The following is an 18,536-nucleotide window of genomic DNA, read 5'->3' on the forward strand; positions in this document are numbered from 1 at the left end:
AAAGCCCACCCGGGAGAAGATCCCCATTAAGGCCCGGCCGACCACCGGGGCTGTTACAGTTCGCAGGGGAACAGCCTCGGGGTAGCGGGTGGCGTGGTCCACCAGTACCAGGATGAACCGATGTCCTTGTGCTGTACGGGGGTCCAGGGGCCCCACAATGTCTATGCCCACCCTCTCGAACGGGGTGGTGACAACTGGGAAGGGTTGCAGAGGTGCTTTAAGTTTGCGGCCGCTTTTCCCGCTGGCCTGGCACGTGGGGCAGGACCGGCAGTGGTTGAGGACGTCGTTTCTCATCTTGGGCCAGAAGAAGTGGGTCACCAGGCGACTGTAGGTTTTGTCTTGACCCAGGTGTCCAGCCAGGGGACATCGTGGGCCAAATTTAACAAGAAGTCTCTAAAACGGAGGGGCACCACCAGCACTCGACTGGCCCCTAACTCCGCGATTCTCTGTTCACTGTATAACAAGTCGTTGTCCCAATAGATCCAATGGGCTCCGGTGGTGTCCCCTGCGCTCTGGGCGAGGGCTTGCTGGCGGTGTCCCTCTAGGGAGGGACAGGTCTTCTGTTCTTGACGGAACTGTTCTTGGGTGGGCCCTCCCTCTTGACACCACTGAGCCAGGCTAGGAAGGTCCTGGGGTTGAGCGAGCCCTTCTGGAGTTTGTTCCGGGGGGTCGGTGTCCTCTACTGGAGCGATCGGAGGAGGGGGTGCTGGCCATTCGGGTTCTTCTGGTCGGGGGATGGTACGGGCGGCCATGGACCGGGTGGTTACACACGCCCAGTCCGGGAGGCCCAACATCCCCAGGTGTTCTCTTCTTTCTACGGCGGCCCACGGGGAACTCTCAAGATCATTTCTCAGGAGACAGTCCACGGGGCGTCATCTCGGACCGTCACCTTCAACATGCCGGATACTCCTCCCCATTCGAAGGGGACGCAGGCCATCCGACATAGACTCTCCGAATTGTCGGCTGAACGGACGGGGCAGAGAATGTTCTGCAGGATTTGCTCTGGGGTCACCAGGTGACAGCGGACGGCCGTCACACTGGCCCCTGTGTCACGTAGGGCTTCGGCCCTGCGCCCATTAATGTTCACCCACTGACCATATTTTCTGGTGTTGGCGGGTAGGGGAGCCCGCGGGACCATGTCTCTTCTCCCTAGGCACGCTAGAACCATGGCGGCCGGTTCCCACTCTTGTTGTTCTTGTTCGCACTCCTCCTGTTCCTCGGAGATTTGTTCTCCCCCCAGGGCGGAGGCAGCTACCTGGCGGGGTCTCGGAGTCTGGTTCTGTGGACAGTTCGGGTCATTGGCATAGTGGCCGACTCGCTGGCATCGGTGACATGTGACATTGGCTCGGAACCCCGGGCGCACCGGGGTGTTGCCCCGGTTGGCCGGGGGCGGGGTGCTTGCAGCGGGAGCGGCCGGGACGGTGTCTCTTCCTCGTCCCTGGCCTCCTCCTCCTCGGGGACGGTGCTGACCTTGGTTGTTCCGGTTCTGTTCGTGTGGCCCACTCCGGCCTACTCGAGTGCTCTCCCACCGGTCAGCCTCGGCGGCGAGCTGCCGTGGGTCAGTCAATTTACTGTCGAGGAGGTGCTGCCTGAGCTCGACGAAGCAGTTGTTAGAGAGGTGCTCCCACACCATGAGATTAAAAAGTTGCTCGTAGGTTGTTACATGGCTTCCCTTGATCCAAGAAAACAAGAAACCCTGTTTACGCAATGGTAGGCTAAGGTGGCCAATCAAAATAGTACTGAGAGGGGTAGACAACGGATGAGTAATTATCCTTATGATAATTTACTCATATTAATCTATTTGAAAGGCAGGTACTAAACATTCACACAGCAGTATTAGAAAGTATACTCCACAGAACAATTTTATGTTGGTTTGCAAAAAGGTTAAAACAATTTATTACCTCCCTGTATGGGTTACAATCTACAACATGATAAAAAACATTAAAGTTAAAAACCACCAAAGGTGGTGAAGCAATGATTATACAGTGGAACAAAACAGTCGACGCGGCGTTTCGGTGTATTTCTAATTTCTTCACACCTTCTTCAGGACTTTTGTAAACATATTCACTCAATATCTGCTTTAATATGGACAAGGCTTAAAATTTCCTTTCCTTTACATTCGGATGCTCTCAATAGTATGTCATACGCTTCGTATTTATATGAAGAGAGCCTAAAGGTACACGGAGGAGCCACCGTCAATATGAAGGAATGGTCATCTTTTTCGTAGAATCTGTTTCTGTTTATTATTTCAAAATCTTTATGGAGTCCTGACACACGGAGGAGCAGGGAGGCCGCATTCGATATCAGAGACCACTTCATCACATCAAGAAGGTGAAGATTGGCAAAACGAATATTATCGTACCTTGGTCAATATCCACAAAGATTTTCTGAATAATAAACAGAAACAGATTCTACGAAAAAGATGACCATTCCTTCATATTGACGGTGGCTCCTCCGTGTACCTTTAGGCTCTCTTCATATAAATACGAAGCGTATGACATACTATTGAGAGCATCCGAATGTAAAGGAAAGGAAATTTTAAGCCTTGTCCATATTAAAGCAGATACTGAGTGAATATGTTTACAAAAGTCCTGAAGAAGGTGTGAAGAAATTAGAAATACACCGAAACGCCGCGTCGACTGTTTTGTTCCACTGTATAATCATTGCTTCACCACCTTTGGTGGTTTTTAACTTTAAAGTTTTTTATCATGTTGTAGATTGTAACCCATACAGGGAGGTAATAAATTGTTTTAACCTTTTTGCAAACCAACATAAAATTGTTCTGTGGAGTATACTTTCTAATACTGCTGTGTGAATGTTTAGTACCTGCCTTTCAAATAGATTAATATGAGTAAATTATCATAAGGATAATTACTCATCCGTTGTCTACCCCTCTCAGTACTATTTTGATTGGCCACCTTAGCCTACCATTGCGTAAACAGGGTTTCTTGTTTTCTGATACATAGACCCCCTTCCCTGTATAGACATCAGGGGTACCTCCTTCTGTTGAATTCTATTCCCTTGATCCAACCCTCGAAGGCTCGGCTGAGATAGTTTACATATTCCACCCAAGTTGTACCCGGGATCCGGGTGCAGTCTCGGAACCTCTGGCGGTACATTTCGGGTGTGAGCCCATATCGGGTGAGGAGGGCCGCCTTCATGTGGTCATAGGAGGTCATCAGATGGTCTGGGAGCTGTAACAGGGCATCGCGGCCTTCATTGACGAACCTCCCCCATAGACCGGCTCCCCAGTCACTTCGATCAATCCGGTGGAAGGTCATGGCGATCTCGTAGGCCTTGAACCACTGTTGTATGTCGTCATCTCGGAAATATTCTCGAACGACATCCTTGGGAATGTGTACTTTCTTTTCTGTCGTTCCTGGGGTGCGCGGTTGCTCGGGCACCCCCAGTTCTTTGTTCTGTTTCCGTAGGTTTATTTCTGCTAGATTGCGCTCGTGTTCGTACGCTAATCTTTTTTCTTCAAGCTCTCTCTGCCTCTGTTTTTCTTCCCGTTCTTCTCGGAGCCGCAAATGTTCTAGGTTCAGTTTCTGTTCGGCTAATTTGAGCTCACTGTCCATTTTGAGTCGGGCCATTTCTAACTCATGCAGTCTGCTTTTTTCTCTCTCCTGGATCTCTTCCTGCGAGAGACCCGTTCTTCGCTCCTCGGGAGCCGTGGTGTTCCTCTCTGATGCTGCAACGTTTTGGTCCGGGGGGTCTGACGGCCCCGGTTTCTGCCCATGACTCAATGGCGTGCTTGAAATCGTCTTTAGTACTCAGACCGGTGGTAGCAATGCCTAGTTCAATGCAGAATTGTTTCAATTCACGATGGCTGTATTCTTCCAATTTCTCCATCTGGAATTTCTCGGTGGATCCGCTCTCTTTGGTTGTCATTGTGTTTTCGTCGTGGGGTGAGCTACTCTCTGTACGGTTACGCGTTGATTCGGATCCCACCGCTGCCACCAATGTTAGACGGACCGGGAGGGTCGGCCGAGGACAATGGGAGAGGTCTCCAGGGAGAACCCCTCCAGCGATCGTACAGACAAGTAACTTCCCCCCCACAGACGTACACCACACAGAGATAAGGTTTAACGTTCTTTATAAGTGATCTTTAAGTACGGTAGAATGGTACAAGGAGGTCTGGACTCAGGGGTCCCCTCGATTCTAGTCTCTTGGATGGGAAGGGGGTAGCGGGACAGTCTTATTACCAATCTGGTAGATGCGATGATATGATGAATAGCTCACAATCCTCGAGCTCGGCGTTCTAGATGGACGGGCCGTGGCAGCGCCGGTGGGTCCCGAGATGATCGTAGGTAGCGACGGTCCGCGGCGGCGCCAGCAGGTCCCGATGAAGGTGGTAGTTACAACGGTCCGCGGCCGTGCCAGCAGGTCCCGACGAAGGTGGAGGATGCAGAGGATTGCGGCAGCGCCAGCAGGCAGGACGATAGTTCGCAAGGCAGGACTACGGCAGCGTCAGTAGTCCGTCAAGGATGAGTTCTTCACGGTGTCTCTTGACTCCAGGATACAACTGCCTTCCTGCTCTGGGGCTGCCCCAGTTATAGGCCTGGCGCCCTTTGATGTCCGGACCCTCGCACTTGGAGGTCGGGAGGTCCGGGATGAGGGAGTCCAGACACCCAGCAGGGGGGTGGAGCCAGCGCCCGGGGGAGCTGGGGGGCGATCGGCACCTGGCGGGGGAGAGCCATCGACACTTCTTTCTCCCATTGACCTGCCAAGTGGTCCGTTCACCTCCTGGGTGGATGGTGGTGCCGGGATGTCGGGGCCTGGCCAGGCCCAGGGTTAGGGTCGACCTGAGGCCACGCGGCCTCGTGGTGCAGTGTCCAAGATGGCGGCCGGGCCGGGCAGGGCCGGTAGTGGTTCGGCCCCATGATACAGAGATGTCCGAGGGCAGGAGTCCCGTATGAGACGGGGTGCGGGGTACTTTTGTGGGTAACACCTGGAGGGCCGGGGCTCGGGCCCTGTCATGCGGGGAGGGAGCAAGCCCTTCCTGTGGCCTGTCCAACAGGCGGCATTGCTCCTACCCCTGTGTGAGAGGTCGTCAAATGATGAAGCATGTCTAGATAAGTTGAGGGTGAGACGACCTCTCATAAATCTTTGGATGACCCACATCTAGGAGTAGTCAGAAAACCAAATAGTACAAAGCTGACAAAACAATACCCTCACGTTTATTTTTGTGTGTTGCATCCTAATAGTTGACCAGCCTCTTGCACAGAGACGCTCAAGCTCCCCTTACTCAGAGAGGACCAGACACACCTGATAGAAGAGAGTACCTGCTGGAGGGAGGTCTCAGTGTCACTTACTGAGAAAGCAAGGCCACACTTGCTAAGGTTAAGAGTTTACTGGGCTTCACCTCCTCAGACAGGGCTGGAAACCACCTGTTGTGGGAAGACCCAACATCTGCACATTGTAGAATCTATGATTTGAGGAGTGAGCCAGGCTTTACTTCCTGGGCCAGAAAGGACCAGACTCTCCCTGCTGGGGTGAAGACTAGGTCAGCTTATCAGGAGAGAATGCGCGGTCACCTGGTGGGGTGCTCGTCATTACGTCCACCAGGTCAGCTAAGATGACTCTCTCACACTAAACCTACTAAAGGGTGGGTTGCAGTCACCAGACTTCGCTTGGTGGGTCTGTCACTTCCGCCTGCATGTGGCAGAGTCTCCCTCTACTCAGACCTCGCTTGCTGTTGTATCGGCTGGTTCAGATGTCAGGGGTCTAAGGTTGTTGTTCATACCCCCGCCTCCCAGTCCCGGACCCCAGGGGTGCTGGATTGTCGTGGAGACAAGTTCAGTCTATGGCAGAGCCCACAAGCTACAGTGCCGTAGAGCTCTATACACTTCTCTTCGGTCACACTCTCTGGTTGTCAGCTTTCGTTCAATGCTCTACAGATACCACTATTGACCAGTAGGAAGCAAAACGTAGTAGGAGTTGGTGCAACCACCCCACTCAGCCACAGAAGGGTGAAAGGCTGAGACACCCAACCTGTATTTTAATCTCTGCCCAACAGGGCGCAACCTACTGGCTCAAGGCGGTACCCCTGGGGATGTCCACTGCATGTTTCAGATGAGCGAGGCGTATGGAGGAGTACGGCTGGGGCAAAACATACACACTCTCGCCAGCAAGGACCACCTAACTTCCTTACCCTATTTCCATCTCCTAAAGAGAGGAATGGGTCACTACACCTGGTGCAACAATCTTACCTCAAGACCCCCTGTCTTAGACTTCTGCTGCAGTGAAGACCCTGGCCCAGGCCTCACAAGCCCTTCCCAGGGGTACCTGCTTACCCACCTTATCCTTGACATTGCATAGTCGGTGTCGATCAGGCCCAGGATGCAGAGGGTGATGGCGATGTCCGTGCCCTGCATGGCCAGCTCTTGTCGTAAAGCACCAAAGAAACCGTCAAGGGCAAATTTGGTAGCCGAGTAGGACGTAGTGTATGGAGTGGCGACCTTACCTGTTGGAAGAAAGGCAATGTGATGGGACTGCCTGGAAGCAGACATGTCTGATCTAGGTCATCAACACCTCGGCTTCAAGACAACATGCCTCTAGCGGCAGCCCCTCTGCATGAACCATCTCTCTGAATGGCGCCTCTACAAAATGCACATTCACATAAACCCTGCTCCACACAGCGTAACTCTGTATAGACCTCTGTTCCACAGAATACCAACCCACATAGGCTTCACCTCATGGACAAAGCCCACCAATGCACAAACTCATCCCACACACTGCGCACACCACCCCAGGGATCTTGCCAACATACTCAGCGCACCTCTCCATAGGTCTGACGTCCACACGGAGCACAGCTCCGCCAAGATGATGCCTCAACATAAAACACATTTCAGCAAAGGTCCTGTATCTACATATTTCACAACTCCTCATAGAGCGGGCCTCCACAAAGAGAACACATCCTCAGAGTCCCCAAATCACACCCTCACTACACCTTTACATCGCCCCGGGGCATACCGTCCCCCATAACCCACCTCACTCTGTAAAGTTCTACTACATGTCACAGCCGGTTTAAAATATGCATTACCACAAACCACGCCTACTCCCCGACTCCATGCTTTTATCGACTCACCCTCACTAGGTACATCTCCCCCTACTAGCTTCTTGCTCCTCACAGACACCACCGCCCTACAGGCCCGTCCAGCGCACTGACCCTTCATTGGATTTCACCCGTTGAACGCTAAGTAGGGAGGTCCACTAGAATACTGATTTAAAGGAGGTCATAGCAATGGCAGAATGTGTGTTGTACAAATACTAACAGTATAAAGTAGCATGGCATCACTTGACAACATTAAAGACACACAGCTTCTCAGATATGTGGCGGTCTCAACACTTCCAGGTCGCTTATCCTAATACAGGGTTGACGTCTGCCAAATATTGCACTTCTGAGCAGTGTCCAACCCAAAAAGAACTTGGAGACCTCCATATCTCAGTACCTCAACTTACTTTCGGATTACAAAGTTGACTCTTTCTCAGACGGACAGTATAATCTTCTGTGATTTGATGGCGTGGGCGGGACTTCTGGCCCACCTTTCCCACCCTCTTTTTGAAGATCAATAAAACCTTGTTTCCTTGTTTTTTATCCCAAATTATTTTAGAGAATTTAGCTGATCCACTCACCGTTTATGGAGGACACCACCACGATGGAGCCCTTACTCTCTGTCAGCGCGGGCAGGGCAGCCGAAGCAAGCTGTGCATAACTGAGAAAGTTCACCTGCAAGACAGACATGGGCGGGATTGTCAAAGGTCCAAGCAGGCGGCGTAAGTCACCCCACGCCAGGAGCAGAAAGGGTTGTAATGCAAGCAATAAAAACAGAAACATCCATTACATATGGGATCAAATCTAACAGAATGGAAATTGTTTGGAGACAAGGTAGGTCTTCTCCAGTTCAAAACGAGTTTATTAAGCTAAAGCAATATGAAAATGCATAAGACATAACAACAATGAATATAAAGGGTTGCATACAGTATATAAAAAAATGAAATTGACATTCATATAAGGCATGAAATAAGGTCAGATAAACTTATGAGTTATAAGTAATATAACAATGTACCATGAAAAGAAGTAATATAAAGGAAGTAACATATGTTATAAAAATTTGCCAGGATAAAAAAAACAGTATAATGAGACTGTACTATAACAACATAAAGGAAGTCATGGAGGTTTAGCCACTTCTTGTTGTAAAGGAGTACACGAAGAGAACGTCTGCCACTCAAGTCAATGAATAGCGTAACAGGACACCATAAGTCCAAACGTTTTGACGCTAGATGTAACGGAAATACAAGCGCTGCGAGGCCTCCGGGTAGTTACGCGCTATATAAATGCAATTTTTCATTTCATTTCATTTCAAATTTGTCTCTAGTCTATGATTATAGCAAATAGCATACCACCACGCTTGATATGATAGTTTGGTAAAATCTTCCCAATTTTTAGTTATCTGTTGGAAGGCCACTGCTAATAACAGGTCTATTATCTTTACATTGAAATCACAGTCCTTCCAAATATTAGCCTGGCTACCTAGGAAAATATGCAAGATGGAAAAAGGGTGCCTGGAACTAAAAATTAAATTCATTTGAGACCATACCTTTTTCCAAAAAGTCTGAACAAGGTTGCATTTAAAGAGTATATGAAACAAGTCTGCCTGTGGTGAAGAACAAGTCTAACAATTATCTGGGAGAGCAGAGTGTCTTCCACTGAGAACAAGTGGAGAAATTAGGAGCCTGTTATATATGAAGAAAAGCGTTTGAGTGGCGTTTGCAGCTCTAGAGGACCTCTGTATTTTGAGCCATATTTTATCCCAAAACTCCACAGACCAAGAAGTTGTTAAGTCATTCTCCCACAGTATCTCTGTCTTGGTTTTGGCTCTCGGAAAAGGTGAACTATTTAGAAGTTTATATATAGTAGAGGCCCTGGTGCCATGAAGGAGGAGGGATCAAAGTGTAACTGTATGGACAGAATCAGGACAAGAGTTATGCTGGGAGTGTGTATATTGTATATGGGCAGATTGAATGGCCTGTATGAGGAGGAGATACTTAGAACGGAAATTTGAGGGTAGACCAAAAAAAGCACTAGCTTGTGGAAAAGACATGATCTCATCTTGCTTATATAATTGACGCACCCAAAGCAGACCCCGTCGTCTCCAGGATTTCCAAAAAACTGGTTTATTATTAATTAAAATGTGAATATTGTGCCATATGGGGTTATCAAAAAAGAAGGTCAAAGAGGCAGGCGGGATGATTTTGGCAGTGTGCTTAATTATGGGAGTCGATACAGACTGCGGCTTACGTGTGAAGGAGAGATATTCTAGGAAAGAGAATGGAGAGATAAAAGATTGTTCCAGTGTAGCCCAGAGAGGATAATTTACAGGGGAGTAAAAGTGCCACTGAGATGCTTGACGTAGTAAAAAGGATTTATGATAAACAGGAAAATTAGGGAAATTCGTTCCACCTTCTGCTTTTGGACGAATTAGTTTTGAAATGGACATTCGCGATTTCTTATTGCTCCACAAAAAGGAAGATAAAATAGAATTAATCTTTTTGAAATATTTGACAGGGATAGATACTGGAATATTAGAAATTGTATACAGGACTATAGGAGAGAGCATCATTTTGATGGAATCTAGCCGTCTCCACCAGGATAAGTATAATGGGTGCCATCTCGTCGTTAAAGAGGACAATCTTTGAATGCAATCGTCCATAAACCGAGATATTGTTCCTGAGATAGACAAAGTAAATTGTAAGCCTAAATATTTTAGGTATTGAGAACTCCATGAGAACCCTGAAGTACCATAGTCAGCCTTAAAAGTGTATTTGGTGAGGGGTAAAATCTCGCATTTATCTTTGTTCAATTTGTATCCTGAAATGTGGGAAAAGGAATCAATTTCTTCCAAAAAAGCAGGAAGAGTAGCTTGAGGTTGTGATAAGAATACTAGGACGTCATCAGCATAAGCTGCCATCTTAACACTAGTCTCCTTGAAATTAAAGCCATGAATATTATCATTTTGGCGAATCCTTAACAAAAAAGGTTCCAAAGCAAGATTAAAAAGAAAAGGAGAAAGTAGACAGCCCTGTCGGACACCTCTAACAAGGGAAAAATAGGGTGAAATGCCACCATTCGCTGAAACCGCTGCTCTCGGATTAGAATATAAAATAGAAATAAGGGCAGACATTTTTGGCCAAAACCGAACCATTCAAGTGTACAAAAAAGATAGGGCCATTCAACCCTGTTGAATGCCTTTTCAGCATCTAAAGCTATGGTTGCCAAGGATTGAGAAGAATGTGAGGCTTTGGAAAGAATGTTAAAAAATAAACGAGTATTATCTGTAATGAGCCTGCCCTTAAGAAAACCAGATTGTTCTGTTCCCAACAGCTCAGGCAATTGAGATTCGAGGCGAAGAGCCAAGGCCTTTGAAAAGATTTTGTAGTCTACATTGACCAAACAGATGGGTCGATCATTTTTACAATGTTAAGGATCTTTACCCTCCTTAGGAATAAGACAAATAAGGGCATCTGAAAAAGAGCCAGAAGATACACCAGATTGTAAGAAAGTATGTATGAGGGTATGTAATTTAGGGATGAGTAGATGAGCAAAGTGAGTAAAAAATTCTACAGTGAAGCCATCCGGACCAGGGGCTTTGTCTTTTTTGAGTGTTTTTAAGGCAGAAAGGAGTTCTTTCTGTGTAAGGTCCGTTTCCAATGGTGAGAGATCTGGACGATCGTTAGACGTGCGTTGAATTGTGGACAGAAATTGAGAAATCAAATGATCAGAAGAGAGAGTCTCAGAAGTATACAATGATTTATAGAAATGGAGAAATTTGTTTAAAATGTCGTCATCTTTAAGTTTTAATTTATGATCTTGACTAAAAATAGAGTCTATATTAAACTTATTTTGAGGAGGTAGGTCTTCTATATGTGTGCTCAAGACTTGGGAACGGCCAGATCTCCCCTTGAACAGGTACCTCCCGTAAACCTTAAGAAGCACCTGACCAGTCGAAAAGCAATGAGGGGTCCATAGCTGCTCACAAGCAATGCCACACAATCTCTGAAATGCAGGGCAAGGTCAACGTGAATATGACTCGTTATCCCGCAGTCTTTTTCCCCCGCAGGGAATTACAACGCAGTTGTTACAACGACCGCATTGTAATGCAGCATACCATTACTCCACAAGTCGGAACAACGACTTGCGGAGGGGGGGCGCTGAATGTTGGAATAGTCTAATTAACTATTCCAACTCCAGTCCTTGCGGACACTATTGCGGATTTTAAATCCAACACCTTCTCCCCCCTCCGCAAGTCGTTGTTCCAACTTGCGGAGTAATGGTGTGCGGAATTATAACGCAGTTGTTGTAACAACCGCGTTATAATTCCCTGCGGGGAAAAAGTTTTGTGGTAAAGGTTGTTTACCGGTCAACGTAGTTGTCCACAGTGATACCAGAAGGAGAAGCGGGGTGTGTGGGAAAATAATCGCACAACATATCAACACAGTCGGAAAAAGAGCTCTACACCCTCTTAGGCAACAAGAAAAATGAATTCTTCCATCTACCTACTCCATGGGAAAAAGTGGTCATACAACACCAGCCCCATGGTCCCCAAGCCTCACCCCACAGAGACCTCAATGGATAAAATAATTCACTTACCACCAGATCCCTGAGGGAAAATCTGACCTAACAACAACCCTGACCCATTGGGGGGCGTGGCCTGCAGCCGGGGAAGAGGGCCGCACACTAGCTGAGCAGCGCAGCAAACCCTGAATAAGCACCCTTAATCGTCATTATCAGGGACTAGTAAACAGCACCTACCGCATGTGAAGTGGTCGGGAGAGTGACTGCAGCTCTGGACCCTTGAATCCTCCCTTCAGCGCCGAGTCCTGGCCGCCGAGCAGGAGCACCGGCCGTGGGTTCAGCGGTGAGAAAATGGCGCCCGCCACCGCCAAGCGCCATCTCGGAGGCCCTGCGTTGCGGGGGAGATGCCGGAGAGCGGCCTACAGGCGGGAGCGGTTGGCGAGCTGCATCGGACCGCATGCACTGCGGCGGGCTGGGCCGTGGCCCATGCTGCGGGGGAATCGGAGCCTGGTAACAGCAGGGAAGCCGGGCTCGGCGGCCGCGCAGGACTGAGCGCAGCAGAGAAAGGAGAGCTGCGGCCGGCCCCGCGAGGTACAGCAGGGAATTTCTGCCGGCAATAAAGGTGGGACCTGCGGGGGAGGCTGGGCTTTTAATTGGGGCCCAGGACGGGCGAACAGAGCATATCGGAGCCAGTGTGCTGGACTGGGGGTAACAACAGCCTGGTGAGCGTGTGAGAAGTGCGCTGGACCCGCAGGGCAGTGATACATAGCGCACAGCAGAGCAGATTGGGCCTGGTGCTGGCGGGAGAGCGGCCTTGAGTGGCAGGGTGCTTGGAGAGGGCGGAGTACGGACAGCGACGGACATTTGCAACAGCGGCGGGCGCGGGACGCACCTGTACACTGCGGAGCGCTCCTGGTGGCTTACTGCGGTGGGGACTGTTGGGCCTGACGCGGGTGCTTGAGTCCTCCGGGGCATATAGATCCGTCCAGATAACAGGGGCCTCACAAGTGGAGTGGACCGTGGGAGCGCCGCCTGCCATTCAAGTGGCACAGGCTCCAGGGGGTCTTCCTGCGGGGGCTTTGGACGGGCCAGGAGGTGAGCCCAGGAGGGTCACGGCGAGCTTTGAGGCAGGGCCCGAGAACATGGGCCGAAATAGACCACTAACATCGAACCAGACAAACCATGTTGATAAATACACGATCACCATGGGCAGGGAGGACGACCAGCGGCGTGGGAGCCAGCAGCGCGGAACGACTGACGGCGGGCTGGAACCTTCGCTAAAGGACAAAATATTGGCCATAAATGAGATGCGGGGGCCCTGACAGACATGCGAGGCACCCTGGAACCTAAGCTAGACTCCGTAACCGAGGAAGTTAATCTACTCCGCTCGGATTTTAATAAAATGTCGGACAAGGTAGCGGAGGCATCCAAAACGAAGAGGCTCGAGGAGCAAGTGGCCACGCTTACGAAAAATCAAAGAGACATTGCCGCAACCTGGAGGACCAAGAGGGCAGGGCGCGGCGTAACAGTCTCCGCATTGAGGGGGTCCCAAGAGTATGGAGGGCCCGTCTGCGGACTGCTTTGTGGAGGATCTCATACTCTAGCATCTCCAGCCGAAACGCCTCTCTAATTTCTTCTCGGTGGAAAGGGCCCACCGCGCCTGGAGGGGGGAGAGCAAAAGCCTGGGGCCCTTCCACGCACCATCATAGCCCGAGTTCTCAACTATAGAGACTGGGATGCCATCCTGTAGGCGTCGCAGGTGTCCGGAGACCTAAGATTGGATAATGCCACTGTTCGCTTATTCTCGGACTTCGCATTGAATGTACAGCATCAAGCCAGGTCGTTTAAGGGTGTCAAGCGTGCCCTCAGAGACCAGGGAGTCAAATATATGATGCTGTTTCCGGCGAGACTAAAGGTCCTGGACGGGGAGAAAGTGTACTTCTTCGACTCCTCTGTGGAGGCCACCGATTGATTGGAGGGGAGGCGGACCATGGGCCGGCGTACCGGCCCACGACAACAGACTCCCAACAGGGTGAGCCAGGAAATTCAAGGCAGCAACGTTCAGCCTCAGGAGTCCTAGAGGATAGAGCAGACTTTTCATGCTTGACTGTAAGGATGGTATTGACACAGGATGCCCCTGTAAGGGGCGGTAAGGGGGCGGCCTGCCTCCAAGGCTCTTGTCGTCTAGTTAAGGTGAGGCGGGAGGATTTAGGCTTTTGGGCACCGCCAAAGTTGTGAGTTCCGGGATGGGATTGTGCCTTATGGTGACCAGTTACAGACTGCGGCACCGATTTGAGGGGATGGGGCGGGGAAGGGGGATTGGGGTTGGGGGGGTAGGGCTTTAGTTATCCACGATTCATCCATAGGGTGTGCACTTCGTTCATGAACTAGGTCTTCTTCTACGACTGCAGACTGGTGTTTCCTTATTTCGTTGCTTGGGGGAAGATGGGGCGACAGGCACTCTGCGCTTTTAAAAGGTGGGTGTTTGGGGGCCCACTGTGCAGGGAGGCAGGGAGGGGGGTATGGGTTGGGATGGGGGCCGGAGTGTTGTGGGGATGTTTATGTTCTGCTCACGGAGTCTCACACTCAAAAGTTCTGATGTTACAATGTGCATGTCAGCTGGGGCATGATATCGATTCGAAACAACCCAGGCCCTTATACATGAATGGGTGATCAGGGGCGCATGAAGGTCTGGACGTGGAACGTCAATGGACTGGGAAATAAAATAAAGCGGACATTGGTCCTACAACATGTGAAGCGCCATTACCCGGATGTTGTGCTCCTGCAGGAGACCCACCTACGGGGTAATATATGCAGGGCCTTGGACCAGTTTGGTTACAAAATGGTGGCCCACTCTGGGTTTTCATCTGGCTCTAGGGGGGTGGGTATTTTAGTTTGCAGTGCCCAGCCTGTTACAATCCCAGGAACGTGGACGGAAGGCATGGAGTGTAGGGAAGCAGTGGTGGTTAGATGGGAGGGGCGTACAATAGTCCTTAGTTCCTGTTACATTCCACCCGGTCTGCATACCCAGACTTATGTGAAACTGGGGACCCATCTAGCGGACCTTCCTGGGGGCACTCTACCACTGGGGGGTGACACAAACGCAGTTATGGACATTGAGCTAGATCGCTCCTAGGCAAGACAGGGGGGGTAGGGGGGGGGAGAAACGGACTCGCGGGGGTTTGCCACGGCGATGGGCCTCCATGATATATGGTGCACACATCACCCTTCCCAGAAGCAGTACACCTTCTACTCAGCTCTTTATGGGTCCTTCTCTAAGATTGATCAGCTCTCCGTGCGGAGAGACCAGTTGGGCGACTTTATTGACTCCTTTATAATGGCCAGGGGAATCTCAGACATTCACCGAAGGGTGTCACTCTTCAGGGGCCGACGACAGACAGGGCGGCCTTTCCAAGGATAGACCCCTGGCGCCTTAGAGAGGACACCATCACTGAGAAGTTGAGGGAGTGCTCCCAATTGTACTTTGCAGAAAATCAGGGCTCGGTGGATTCCCAGGTGGTCCTATGGTAAGCTTAAAAGACAGTGTTGAGGGGCAAGGCCCTGGCACTGATAGGCGCCCAAAAAAAAAAAGAGGAAGCGCTCCAGATCAAGGGGCTTGAATCGGAAATCAAAACCCTGGAGAAGGGTATTGGCGGGGATCCTCTGGTGGAGCAACGCCACGGGCTGGCCCTAAAGCAGAGGGAACTCAGGTTGTTGGGGGAGGCGCGCGCCTATGCTCTTGCCACACAACATAGGGTATAAATGCAGGGGACGATTGTATGAAGTTACTGGCGTGGCTCGAGCGAAGGGATAGGGAGCGACCCTGGGTGGCCGGAGTAGAGTGCGACTCTGGATCTTTGGAGACCACTAGCAAGGTCATAGCGGAGGTCTTTGCATCATACTACGAGACGGTATACACCCCAGTATGTACCAGGACTGAGTCGGATTGCGAGGAATTCTTACGGGACTTTGGTCTGAGCACCCTGTCCAGTGAGCAAACCGATAGCCTTGAGGTTGAACTCATGGGCTTGGAATTGGGCGAAGCCCTTAACGCTCTTCAGGCGGGGAAAGCACAGCATCCCAATGGACTTCCTGTGGAAATCTACAAGAGGCAAGCCAACATTGTGATAGACCCCATGAGGCGGATGCTCCTCGAGGCACGTGAGGTAGGTAAGCTTTCGCCAGACCAGCAAGAGGCCACGATTGTGGTCATCCACAAAGAGGGGAAACCGGCTGACCAATGCTCGTCATATCGCCCCATCTCGCTTCTCAATGTTGAGGCCAACGTATTGGCTAAAGCTTTGGTGATGAGGCTACTTGCAGTCCTACCAGACTTGGTGCATGTGGACCAGTCAGGGTTCATGCCGTGTAGGAGTATGAGACACAATCTACGACGGCTCTATAGGGTTCTGTATATGACGGAAGGAGAGGATGATACCCAAACGGCCTTGATGGCGCTGGATGCCTCAATGGCATTCAACAGTATTGAATGGCCATATTTATTCCAGGTTCTAAAGCGTCTTGGCTTCGGACCGTTTTTCTGCAGCTGTGTTCGCCTGCTATACGAACGGCCGGTGGCTCGGGTGAGGGTCAACGGAGCGATTTCACGTGCTTTCCCCGTGCGTAGAGGCACCAGGCAAGGGTGCCCACTGTCCCCATTCCTCTTTGCCCTCGCCCTGGAGCCGCTGGCCCACTGGATTCGAAGAGACAGGTCTTTCTGGGGCCTGTTGCTTACCGACGAATGGGAGGAGCGTATATCCTTATACGCTGATGATATTGTTCTATACATGCAAAGACCGTATCACTCCATGGCACAGGCGCTTCATCTCTTCGAATTGTTTGGCAGCTATTCCGGTTACAAGATCAATTGGGCCAAATCACTAATTTACCCCCTTTCCGGCCCCCCTCTGTGGATTCAGTCACGGTGTCCGGCAGTAATAGTCTCTGAGGGCTTTAAGTATTTGGGGGTGTATATCACCAGGGACAGAGCAGAGTTTTTCTCAATGAATCTTGAGCCTCACCTGGCACGATTAGCTTCGGACGTGGCCCACTGGAGATCCCTACTGATGTCCCTGATGGGGCGTGCCGCCCTGTTTAAGATGCTGGCCCTACAGCGCCTCTTATACATTCTGCAAAACTTGCCTTATCCGGTCCCCGGAGTAGTGTTTAAACATATCTCCCAGTCGCTGAGGACTCTGATCTGGGATGGTGGGAACCCGAGAATAGCGCTGTGGAAGCTCACGAGAGGGGAGTACAACGGGGGGCTGGCCCTCCTGGACGTCCAATTGTATTACTGAGCCTCCCAACTACAGGTGGTTAATGACTGGGTCTACACAACGGGGTCGGAACCCCCCTATAGGGTGGACAGACATGTCATGCCGGGGGCTACTGCAAATCCCTCCTGTACTCGCGGAAGCACGGCCGGGACCTCCCTTCGCATACAGGGGTGGTGCTGCAGTGTTGGAGGGAGGCCAACACATTCTTGGGGTGGGGGAACACCCGAACGGGCAGGACACCGCTCTGGGTCGGTGACCAGCTATCCGATGTGTCAAGGCTAAGAGACTTGAAGGGGTGGAGGTTGATTGGGATATAATACCTGGGCGATGTATGGAAGGGGAGCGCTCCTAGATCCTTCGAATATATTAAAAAAAGAATACAGACTTCACGACTCCCAACACTATCACTACCTACGATTAACGCATGCCCTGCTACCACATGTCCACATGGACGTTTCGCTCCCGGAATACTCCCCATTAGAGGACAGGCTCCAACTTGACCCTATTTCAGAGAAACCCACTTCTACCATCTATCGCAAGCTCATCAACAACATGCCTGACCCTCTGGTGTCCCTGCGCGGGCGGTGGAAGGGTGACACTGGTACCCTGGAGGATGAGGATTGGCAAGATGCCCTGCAGAGCCCCCGTGAAATAGCGATTTGAATCAAGTTCCGCCTAGTGCAACTCAAGATTTTGCACCAGGTGTACTACCCGCGTATCCACCTATTCCCATGGGGGAGGAGCCTGCCACCGCTGTGTGTGAGGGGATGCCAGGGGGAGGGTACCTTCTTCCACATACTGCGGGAATGTCCATACATAGTGCCCTTCTGGTCTAAGGTTGCACAAACCATGGCGACAGTAGTGGGGTCTCCGGTACCGATGGACCCAAAGTGGTTAATTCTAATGATCAAAAGGTGCCACGGATTGGTCCAGGTACAATGAGATTTGGCTCGCAACAGCTGCAGGGGTGGCCAAACGCAATATAGCCAGTAATTGGGGGCGCAGGCGACCCCACAGTGGGACCAGTGGCTAAGGGACCTGGACTGGTGCCAGAGGGCGGAGGAAACAATATATAAATCAAGAGGTTGCATTAAGAAATGGAGGATGGTGTGGGGGCCTTGGCGCAAGTATCGGGACATGTGGTGCGGGGTGGGATAAGGGGGATTGTTGTTGTTACTAGGGCCTGTCACTACAGATTCTGTCCGCGATGGTACAATGAAATGTGGTTATTCTGTAAGCCATTGGAACACTGCAGTGTTTTGTACGAGACCTTGAGCAATGTTAATAAAAAGATGTTTTAAAAAATAAAAAAAACAATCTGACCCATTAACAATCTCACCTACTAACATATCTCACAAGCACATTATGAGGTTGTATGTTGCTATATCAAAGTCGACAATGTCCACCTACGATAAAATTGTAGGTTTGTTCACTATTCCTAACTCCACCTATACTTAATGTGGGAGGTACATATGGGTGAAATTAAGAAAAGTAATCGCACCTTATAACGTAGTAGTAGGTCGATGAAGGCAATAAGATATTATTGCCAGGTGGTATATCTCATTAAATAAGGACCAATGGGCTCAGCCAAGATCAGTAGTTCCAGAAGAGCTTGTCGAAGCAGAGACTCGGCGATCGAAATGTCCGCTTTTACTGCCAGGACTTAAAGGAAGAGGACACAA

At 50.4% G+C, this 18,536-nt stretch overlaps 1 protein-coding gene across 2 annotated transcripts in view; it reads right to left on the reverse strand.

The window, feature by feature from the left end:
- Positions 1 to 18,536, reverse strand: part of HSD11B1L (hydroxysteroid 11-beta dehydrogenase 1 like) — a 57,092-nt gene that overhangs the window by 13,321 nt on the left and 25,235 nt on the right. For both annotated transcript variants that reach the window (XM_086946773.1, XM_086946772.1), the window contains exons 5-6: positions 7,639 to 7,732; positions 6,301 to 6,466 (exon numbers count right to left, since the gene is read on the reverse strand). In XM_086946773.1, coding sequence (XP_086802899.1) covers positions 6,301 to 6,466; positions 7,639 to 7,732 — 260 coding nt within the window. The remainder of the gene's footprint in view (positions 1 to 6,300; positions 6,467 to 7,638; positions 7,733 to 18,536) is intronic.

Source organism: Lissotriton vulgaris, chromosome 12 (assembly GCF_964263255.1).
Source record: "Lissotriton vulgaris chromosome 12, aLisVul1.2, whole genome shotgun sequence".
NCBI classification, from domain to species: Eukaryota; Metazoa; Chordata; class Amphibia; order Caudata; family Salamandridae; genus Lissotriton; species Lissotriton vulgaris.